The following is a 10,755-nucleotide window of genomic DNA, read 5'->3' on the forward strand; positions in this document are numbered from 1 at the left end:
CAGTTCGAGAATTTATAAATGGCCTAACTGTTCATAATATTGAGCACCCTGATGCGAAAAGAAAATGCTGGAGCCCGCATGTTTCTATTCAGAAGACATCTCCAAGCCAGAGGAAGTTGAGGAGGAGTTCTACTCTTTTTGAGACATTGTATCCATTGTGTCGGCCATGAATCCTTACACTGATGCTTAACTGACGTGTTTAATGGATCTCGGCACCTATGTGTCATCTCCTGAGGTATTGTAGACTGCCTTTGAAATTGCGTTTAAACCACTGTGTCTATATTATGTCTAAATACACTTTACTGTGTTGTAGACTGCTGTGTCTATTTTATGTTTATGTTATTCCTGAGAAAGACAGCAATGGACAATTCACCTGCTTGTCGCTGTCCATCATCGGTGCTGAACCACTCATTAATCAATGCAGTAGAGTGCTGTGTTCTGACCTCAGTGCAGCTGAAACATTTGAACTCGACAGGCAACCTGTTGCCTTTTATGGGCTGTCTTGGATCAATAAGTGAGAATTTGTGTTTTTTATTGATAAGTAGGGGGAGAAATATATCAGCTGTTTTACAGTAAATTTGACTATCAGAAGGGCCCCTTGAGTATGCTCCGCCCCCTTTGCGCTGAGAGTCCAGCTCTGCCCCTGTCTCTCGGGTTTAAGTAAAATGAGTATTCAGCATTAATATTTTGGTCAATGGTTTGTTTGTTTTATTTCTGTTTGTTTTTTCTCTACAGGAGACTCTTGTCTGATTGTTTATGTGCATGGTTCAGACACTAAACACTAGGTGGAGCCTTGCTTATGCTGTACAGTATACCAAGGTTTCCAGGTAAGTGCATTCAGGTGTGAATTGAAGCGTTTGAAAGATTTGATTTTATGCACAATCAGTCACTGTAGTGTCTATTATTATACATGTGCTGCTGGTATATTTAATCAAAACCTGTATACATTTGAAGGATTAGGCTACAACATGTGGACTGTTAATATAAGTCAGACATACAACTGGCACGTTTCAAAAAAGAGTTTTTATTAGACAAGTTAGTAACGGCAATGGTTTCCATACTTTGCATTTCATAAATTAGGATATTTAGCTTTCAGCTGATTAAAAAGTGACATTTATTAAATGTTTATTTACAACAGTGTAATTAAATCAGTGGTTTGCCAAATTGAGTGTTATGGTATCTTCAGTGTTGAGCTAAGAATTTAGGGTCAGCATCACAAACCAAACTGAGACCTCATTCATTCACTCTCATTCTTTCATCACCAATCAAAAACTAGTGAGATTTGCAGTTACACAACATAATCACACAAGTAAAAGCATTCATTTATTAAATATAGTATTTACAGTACTGGGACCAGACAGGTCTAATGGCAAAGAGTATATTCTTGCAGTTCATTTTCATCATTCTCTTCAGGTTCGTTGCTCCTTGTACCTCCGACTTTAGGAGCACACTCTGCCTTTCTGGTGAAAGGACGGCATGGACCAGCCAGTGTTTTGTGCAGCTTTGATTTGCCACTTGAAATTTTGCCCATACTTTGAGAAGAAGCCCCTTCTTTAGTCTTGGTTGTTGCTGCATGATTCCTCCTGTGAAGTTTACAAGATGCCACCAGAGGCTTTCCTATGTCCATCTTTAGGCTTTCTGTCTTGCGCAGCTTACTGTCCATGTGTGTATAGTGTAGATCCACTTTGATGACCAGTGATTCCTAATAAAGGTAGGAGACAAAATTATTTACATTGTCACATTTAGTGTCTGAACTTTTCTTGTTAAGATGTTTTGTTCAAGAACAACAATTCATAGGAACACTCATGAGGAATGACATACCTTAAGTTTTTGAAGAGCACAAAGTCGTAGATAACAATCAGGGTTGTCAGATTTTGAGAACAGAAGAGAGTCCAACTCCTCTGACCTGCTGGGGCCAGAAAACAAGTCTTCCATTGGCTAAGGATTGAAAGCATAAAATACTTTGTCAGCATCATCAAAACAATTGTAACCAAGTTTAATAAACCATATTAGTCTAGTTTTAAAATGTGTCTCATTTTAACACTGGCCTGGCTCTGACTCATTGCTAAAAATGCACTGAACTCTAGGTGGCAAGATTGTCACAGATTTCCGTGTGCGTGTATTGCACCAAGAACAGGAGGTTTCTAGTACTACTTCCTCTTTTGTTTTTGTTAGTGGTTGCTGCAGGCAGGAAGTCTATATATGGGCAGAACTTCCTCTCATCTGAAACGTGGTTATCATTGAGAAATTCTTGCTGGCTAATGGAAACAGCTAGTGCTCTGCAATGAGCAACATGGAAATGATGTAATAGATACTTCTCACACTTTGAAAAACCACATGTTAAGTTTTAATAACTCTTAAAATATCTTAGTGTAGATGTGTTATGGTAAAACTATATATATATATGCTGTATTAATATCTTGTGGTTTCTCTATAAATGAAAATAAAGCTTAACAGTTCTGCTCAAAGTTTAAAGTAAACATTGATACTTACAGGTGTGCTACTCAGAGTGACAGTGCAGTCCTGGGTTTGGGGGTCTGTAGTTTTAACAGTGGCAAAAGCCACCAAGACATTTGAGAACAAAGCCGAGAAGCTCACTTCCACTTTTACTCCGCATAAGAACATCAGCTGCTTCTTCCGTGGTAGCTCTGAAAGAACAAAATGTGTTTGAATTAAAATTAAAGCTTTAAAGAAGAAGTTCCAAAACTCTGAATTATTTAGTTTTAAATGTCTAAGAAAAAAAGTCTAATTTTTCAGATCCTTTTATGACCTGCGCAAGTGACTCTAAGCTTATCTCTTTATTTGAAGCTTTTATCTTTAAACCACAAGGGTTGACAGCTGTCTAAATAGACAGCGTTGAAAAAATAAGAAAACCTTAATGCTAGTTTGAGGAACTTATGGAATTGAAGAGGATGACTTTTTCCACTGAACAAAGAAAACGTGATAAAATACACAGGTTCCCTGTTTCAGTTACAGAAAACGAGTAGTAGCACTCTGAATGATGCTCAAATATAACACTAAACCACAATGTCTGCAGCCTACTTGATTTGTCACATGCTGCAGTGTGGGAGGTGCGAGGAGGAGTAAATAGGACATCTATCTCTCACTTAAGGTCACAACAGATCGAGAAGCGGCATTGTGGTTAATCTCATGGAAATAAATCTAAATTTGTTTCATATTCTGTCTTCAATACGATTTGACCTGGAATGTAACAAGCAGGGAAAAAAACTTGTACATTCATGGAAATTTCCCTTACTCACCATTTGCTTGTCTCCAGCAAACATCTCGCAGGTGAAGTTCTCTCGTGTGGCCGGTGGTGCGAACTGGGTCGGCAAGAGATCTTGGTTCCTTCAGGGTGTGTTTGATTTCCACTACCTGCTTGCCTATGATCAGAGGGTCTCTTCCAAGATCTGGTGTAGAGAAAGGGTAGAAAAACAAGTAAATATTATTGTATGTATGAAAGACTGTATAACCACACCTCTATTACACAAGTGATACATTAAAACCTTTGAAGAACTATAACTTTATGTTACATGACAAAAATTGGGGGTAAGTAATCACAAGAGACAAAGCGCAATACTTTCTCTGCAACATCTAAAATATCTACCTATTTTACACATCAACATATAAACAAGGAGTTGTAGAGTGGCACACATCTATATAATCACAATAAAATGAATAGACTGTTTTATACTCTGCTAAACTTGTCTCTATATCACTCGAGTTACCTTTATACTCTGCTCTCACTTTACGATCATATAACTTCATCTGAGTTATAAAGTTTAAAGTATAAGAGAAATGGTATAAATTCTACTGCTACACCATTTAATATCTGCATCCTTGCATCACCTGCAATGCATTTAAACCACCTGACAGGTCTTTTTAATTGGTTGAAATTATTTTAAGGTTTAAATCAATCACTCATTTGTGAGTAAGAATTCCACAGGAATTAATTAATTACTAACATTTAAAATGAATTAAAAACATTCCTTTTTTTAAGGCAATTGCTGACTTAGTTTTAAAGCTACATTTTTCTGCAAAGGTAATATTTATAAGAATAAGGCCATATGACATAATACTACTGATAGTGATTAATTTGAATATTAAACTTAAGATACAACTTAAATATGATCCAAGCTAATCCCCTTGCCTTCTCTCTTTCTACCTTTTTTCCTTTCTTTTCGGTGTCCTGATTTTGCTTTCATGAGGTAGACAGTTCTGCGGCATCAGACACTTGGCTCATTTGGCGATGGTCCGCCCATATTATAGGGCTGAGTGGGGTCTGAGAGATCCCACATTTTTTTTTCCATTTGGAGAGTTCTCTTTTTTCATGTAATTGCTTGATTTTATTTTATTTGTGACAGCTATAAACTTATGGACAAAATGCAAAACAACTACATTTTAATTGCAGGCCCACTAAGGGCTCTGAAGGGGCCCTGGATGTCTCATTCCCACTTTTCCCCATGAGTGCACATACACTCTTTTGATGACGTGTCTGCCTACATTTTGCAATAGAGGGATGGCTTATGATGTACTCAGGGAAATTTGAAAATGTAGTAGAGCTATATAGTTAGCTTTCTGGAATAAATGATAAGTGGGAAAACCCTCCCTACAAAGCCCAAAACGTATACATATACAAGTAATTACAGGGGTCAAGGTGGACTGGCAGGGCAACAAGTGAAAACCATGTTGTAATCATTGAATATAGATTTATGCTTGGCATTTGAGAGGATTTGGTTTCAGGGATATTTTGGGGAAGCTGTCTTCACTATGTTGTCATAATGGATGAGCAACCAGCAGGTCATCATCTACATCTCTTTTTCCATCTCTAAATATGTCAGCAACAAGATGACATGATATGAAAAACAGGGGCTAGGGCTTTCAAGTCACGACCCACATGTCTGCACTGGATTTTTTTATTTTAAAAAATCTTGATTCAAAATAATCACAACCAATGTAACCAAAAATGTACCCACACATAGTGCTGTCAGTAAGGCATCCTGCCGTGCTAGCGCTGATTTTGCGAGTGAATCCATGAGAGCAGAGGCAGGGGGTGCCCAAAAGGCTGAGCAGCTGTCCTGCACCCTGCAGCTCTCAGGTTTCTTGCTGTTCTCCAGCCAACAGAGTAAATATCCAGAGAATGAGGTCACATGCTAACGGTACCTCAAAAAAGTAATCTACCAGAGACAAATCACGCAGACAAACAGGTTCTTAAGACGAGACAACTTGATAACTCCACCAACCTGGCTCAGTCAAAGCTAGATTTACAAGTCATGTGTAAACAACACTAAAATAATTTGCCAGCGATGACAAAACATGTCTGTGGTCCACCCAGCAAACTAAAGAACAACCTGTTCCCTTCAGACCTATTAACCCTCATTCTGCAAGAACTGTCAGACTACTGAATGGATAAAAGCTGAAAAAGTTTACTGCCCTTTGGGGTACATTAAACATGTAACCATAAATCACTTCACTTGAAACGAACACTTCCTCCATGGTATACTCATATCTACAACATACAAATACAGTTCATTTTAGAAAACCTTCAACTGTTAAGCACTATTTGAGGTAAATTATTAGCCTATATATTTCTATATTTATTCTGATATATTTACCCCTATACAAAATCACAGACTTGTTTAAAATTCTTACCCTCAGACACCCTCTCCAAAATATGTGTGACTTTTTCAGGCTGTAGGATGTGTGCGTTCAGGTACTTTGTGAAGATTCCAGTACTTTTCCCCCCGTCCTGCACCTCAAAAGCCTCGGCATCTTCACACCTGGATCAGTCAATGAGAATCAATCAAGTTTAAAAAAAAAGCAAGTCATTTAAAGATCATAAGCTATTATAGATTTTTTTTGATAGACTTGAATCTTAATTCTACAGCATACTGACTTAACATGAAAAATAACTCTCTGGTCAATGCATGCATGGTTTTATCAGGAATTTTGTATGGGAAATTGGTTGTAATTAAATAGTTGGACAACAAAAATAGAAATAACGTACGTTGCATAACCATAAACAGTGTTCCCACTGGGTCCCAATGACATGATGGCTGATGGAATGCAATCCTGGTTGTACCTTTGAAAGAAGTCAACAAAATAAGTGGTCTATATAAATCTTGATAACTGTAATATTGACACAATTAACTGGACTTTTCAGAATAATATAGTTTACATATGTGTAATTATGTATGTGAAAATCTATGTTTAAAAATAACTACCATTTTCTGCAGGTATCCAGAAGGATAACACTCAGTGCAGTCTGTCTTTGCTGCATACTGAGCATGATCCTCTGCACACAGACACAGTTTTCAGGTCTGTATGGCTGTGGAGCATCAACAGCTACCAGGTAATTCCTCCCAGCACGTTCATACCCATGACCCGCGTAGTAGAAAAGACCTGTGATTCGGGATTTAATGCACATTGTTACCGCTGCAAGACAGTTAGGATTGTAATTGACAGTCATTTTAGTTACATCCTACACTGCTCATTTTTTGTAATCCTGAGATGAATATGTAAGCATTTGAGAAAAAAAACGCATCATTGCTTCCGACTTTTGTTTCGTTATTAGCAAGGAAACATCGAGAATAGTACCAGATAGTGTCAGTCTGACACATCGGTACATTTCAGTTGTTATTTTTAGGTCATCATTACTATAACCGTGTAAATACAGCCACATCAGTAAAGTGTGTGTCTTTCTGTTGTGAAAAGCAGCTTGTCCCCATTGACTGTCCATTTATAAATACTGCACAAGAGTGCGACAGACTTTCAGGAAGTGCTACACATACTGTTACACTCAATGTTGGAAACAAAACTTTACAGCTTCTTACCCCTTATCAGCCCACTTTAGCCACACATACGTAAGAAGCGAGATACTGTAAACCACCTCTGGGTTCATGACCCATGACAAATAGTGATTAACAGATAAGGCCCATATTTTTCATATTATTTTATATGATTTATAGTTTACAGAAATTATAAATTAAGCTATTTTTTACAAAAATAGAGTATTTGCAGTTTACACTCACCATAAACCCCTCTGTCAAGGAGCTGAATGAATTTGTCGATAGCAGCAAGCATCTCCTCCCTGCTGAGATCCAGTAGTGAAACCACTCTGAAGCCAAGCTGCTGCAGGAGGTTGGCCAGCTCGTGGACATCCATGATTGGGGCCATCAAGCCAGGGTGGTTTGTGTAATTCAGGTTGCCAATAAGTAGGGCAACTTTATCAGTGGCTAAAATACAAAATCAAAAGTCAGGTTCTTACTCAAACACACAAGGGTAATGTGATGCAAATTGAGATGGCTCAGTTAATTAACAGTTAGTTCAATTTAATTGTCTTTAAATAAACTGTACCTGTGGGTGCTGCGAGATGGAGCTGGTCAATTAGCACTACAGAAAATAAAAAAGATAAGAACATTTTTTATGCATAAAAGAAATAACTTTAAGTACTACGATTCTGCTCAGAGAACTCTCTCAGTGCAGTGCATTTTTACAGTTTGACAATAGTTTCTTGTTTTATGTATTGTACCCTAAACTACAACATAAGTCAAATACCGGATAAATGCAGCAAGAACTAGTTTCACTTTACATCACTTTCCTGTTTTGGCTACGGCTTGGACAAGTACTATTTGGAGTCACACAACTTCCTTTTTAGTCTGTAGAAATTGGAAAGTACCCCCAGCATAATGGAAAAAACAAAAAGCCAAAGTGCTAAATCAGTGTAATGTGCAGAGGACATGTTTTCTTCACAGCCACTTCATCAGAAAAGGGCAAAGTAAAATCTGATCAAAAATATGATGATCTCATTCTGAAAACACAGATTTTCAACAACTGGATAAAAACAGTTTCAGTTATGACTTACCAATGTCAACATCGACTGGTTCAGTCCATCTCTCTGCTTGTATGTTGGATACGGAGCACAAGTATGATCCTTTGTGTTCAGCTGAGGCACATTCAATCTGAATGTACAAAAATAGATTCAATTTGTATAGTTGTTTGACTTCCTACAATTTGACTTATCAAAACTATATAATACACAGTTGTAACCACATTCTCAAACAGAACTACAGCTCCCAGTAATGTTGACTCAGAGTAAGTGAAATAACACAGTCAATAAAGCACTGTGTAAACAATCACTGTCAGTACTGAGACAAGTAAACATGTGATTGTCTTCTCTCCTCACCTGCATCGTGTCCTTGGTTTTGTCCGGCAGTAGCTGTCCATTCCTGTACCACTGATAGTTAGGGGTCTGGATGCCGAAGGCTAAACAGCGCAGAGTAAATTTTGTACCTATTTTAACTGTCTGGGGTTTAGGGTTGACAACAATGTGTGGCTCGCCCTCCCAGTGCACTGGCAAACCTGATGATGATGATGAAAAGGAAATAGATTGAAACTCACAACATAAACAAGAAGTATGCTTTAAAGGTATTTCCACATACAAATACCCCCCCAAATCCAAAACAAACTAAGATTAGAATTGCACAGTACACACCTGATTTATCAATGTCCAGTACCTTCACTTGTACCCAGTTACTGAACACATAGTTATTAAAGTGGTCGCTCACTCTGCACGCAAAGGGCTGAGTTTGTTTGGCTTTGATGGTTAAGTCTGCTCCAATGCCACCGGGAACCTTGAAAGAAGATGAAATAACTCTGAATATAGCAAAGTTTATGGCAAAATAAAAAAACATTTGCCCCATTTCAGTTGACATGACAGTGCTCAAATAAGTGGGTTTTATTTGAGCTATTGTCATACAAACACAGACATCTACTGGCCAGTATAACTATGTATATGGTTTGAGAAAAAAAGGAACATTTGAAATGCTTCAGATGGATTTTTAAACATCTTTAAAACTGAATTTTAAACTAATTTTAACTCAGACACAGCAAGAACAAATCAAATCAACTTACCTCTTCCTGACCAACAGTGAACCACTGATAGTTGAGAATACCTGTGCCCTCAGCACGGACACTCAGAGTCACCTTGTGGTTCACAGGCACACACACAGAAACAGGAGGCAGCACTATGACTAGATCTGAAAAAAATCAGGTGCAATAACTGTCATCTTACATCAGACTGAATTCCATTTATTTCTATAAATTACAGCATGCCAAGGAAATGGTTTAGAGATAGAGTACAGCATACCTCTGATCATTATTCGACAGGGTTCTGTGGGATCCAGTCAGCAGCGCATCCTCTTCTTCCTATGCCAGGCTGTTGGATGTTAACTCAAAGTTCAAAACAGCTCAGTTAGTAAGTTTCACCGGCCACACTCTACTCTCAAAACACTGAGAAATGTCGCGAGGAAGTCTCGGTGTTTGTATGTCCAGAAAGAGCTCGTGACTTCTCACTTCCAGTGAAGATGGTTTTAAATGTAACCACAGTGAAAAATGTTGTTTTATCGTTCTAAAAAAAGAAATGTCAATAAAGCATGAATACGATTAACGTATGAAAAATAATATCTGAACACAGTGAAGACCTGCTCCCAGCCTTGTACTAGTCCAGCTGCCAGCCCTGTGTCAAATCACGTTTGTCTCTCACAGCCTTCATAACTTCTAATTTATTGAACAAACTCTTCCTTTTCCCGGAATGAGTGTGGTGTACACATACATTACCGTAAAGCTTATAATATGGACGCCCTCGGAATCTCTCACATGTCGTCTCATGTATTCAGTTAAACAATAAAATAATACATTTTTTATTTGAAACTAAAATAAATGTTAATTTGCAAAAAACATTCTAGCAGGTGAGCACTGCAACGTTTAAGGCTTTGAGAGGAATAGGCAAGTGGACCTATTTTTGCGGCATTACGGTAATGAATGATTTGACCCTTAGCTGTTGCTGGGCATTGACCCAACTGTAATCTTAAAACTAGACAAACCTATTAGAGCAGGGGTGTCCAAACGGATGTTGTCAGAATACCTCAGGGCCAGTGGATCCTACTGCGACTTAGGAATCCTAAATGTTATATATGAAATCTCTATTTAACCCTTCTGTTATGTTCGTTTTTCTGGAACAGCAATAATGTTCCTGGGTCAATTTAACCTGGGGCATATTCAATTATCCAAAAGTGTCAGAACCCCCAAAAATCCCGATACATATGTTTTTTAATCTAATTTTTAACTCCATTACTAACCATTTAAATCTTGATTTAGTCCATTGGTGTTCTTTAATCCTCACAGATCATGGTTCAATGAGGATAACTGACTTGTTTTTCATTAAAATAAATGTTAAAACTTGTTTTAATGTACATTGGAAAGCCCTAAATGTAAATACAATAGTTTAGATGACATAGATTTTTGTTTCTTTTATTTTACATTTTAATTTATTTATTTTTTTATGAAGTGATGTTGATAAATTAACAGGACACCTCTTATGTCACATGCTGCATTTAGCTGGTTTAAAAGGCATATATTGCCTAAAATAGACTTTTAGAAGGGTCAATTTGACCCACAACATAACAGGAGGGTTAATAACATTTTTTTTTCTCAATAAAACAGCAACTAGGTAGTCCTCAGTTCTCCACAAGACATGTAAACATTAGCAAACTTTATCTTCTTCTGGAGGAAAATGTTTTTCATTAGGGTCGGGCAATGTGGGAAAAATATAGTGTCATTATTTTTCTATGGCAGGACCACAATCTGGATTTCACCACATTTCTTTTTCATGTTGTTTTTAAGACTTGTCTGACCAGCAGACAACATTTTAAGAACAAAATCATTATTTCCTGAGTTCTGAACTATTTTTCTGCA

General features: G+C 37.5%; 1 protein-coding gene across 1 annotated transcript; it reads right to left on the minus strand.

Annotated features, from left to right (window-relative positions):
• Positions 1–1,004: 1,004 nt before the first annotated feature.
• On the minus strand, positions 1,005–9,582 carry malt3 (MALT paracaspase 3). Its single transcript, XM_034686660.1, has 14 exons — positions 9,149–9,582; positions 8,914–9,038; positions 8,495–8,633; positions 8,186–8,361; positions 7,865–7,961; positions 7,357–7,392; positions 7,032–7,235; positions 6,225–6,402; positions 6,008–6,082; positions 5,653–5,780; positions 3,261–3,410; positions 2,494–2,648; positions 1,822–1,938; positions 1,005–1,702 (listed from the first exon to the last, which is right to left on the minus strand). Exons 1-14 carry the CDS (start codon positions 9,156–9,158, stop codon positions 1,364–1,366), a joined length of 1,929 nt encoding a protein of 642 aa, XP_034542551.1. The 5' UTR covers positions 9,159–9,582; the 3' UTR covers positions 1,005–1,363.
• Between the last annotated feature and the right edge of the window lie 1,173 nt (positions 9,583–10,755).

The sequence above is a fragment of the Notolabrus celidotus genome, chromosome 6 (assembly GCF_009762535.1).
Source record: "Notolabrus celidotus isolate fNotCel1 chromosome 6, fNotCel1.pri, whole genome shotgun sequence".
Taxonomy (NCBI): domain Eukaryota; kingdom Metazoa; phylum Chordata; class Actinopteri; order Labriformes; family Labridae; genus Notolabrus; species Notolabrus celidotus.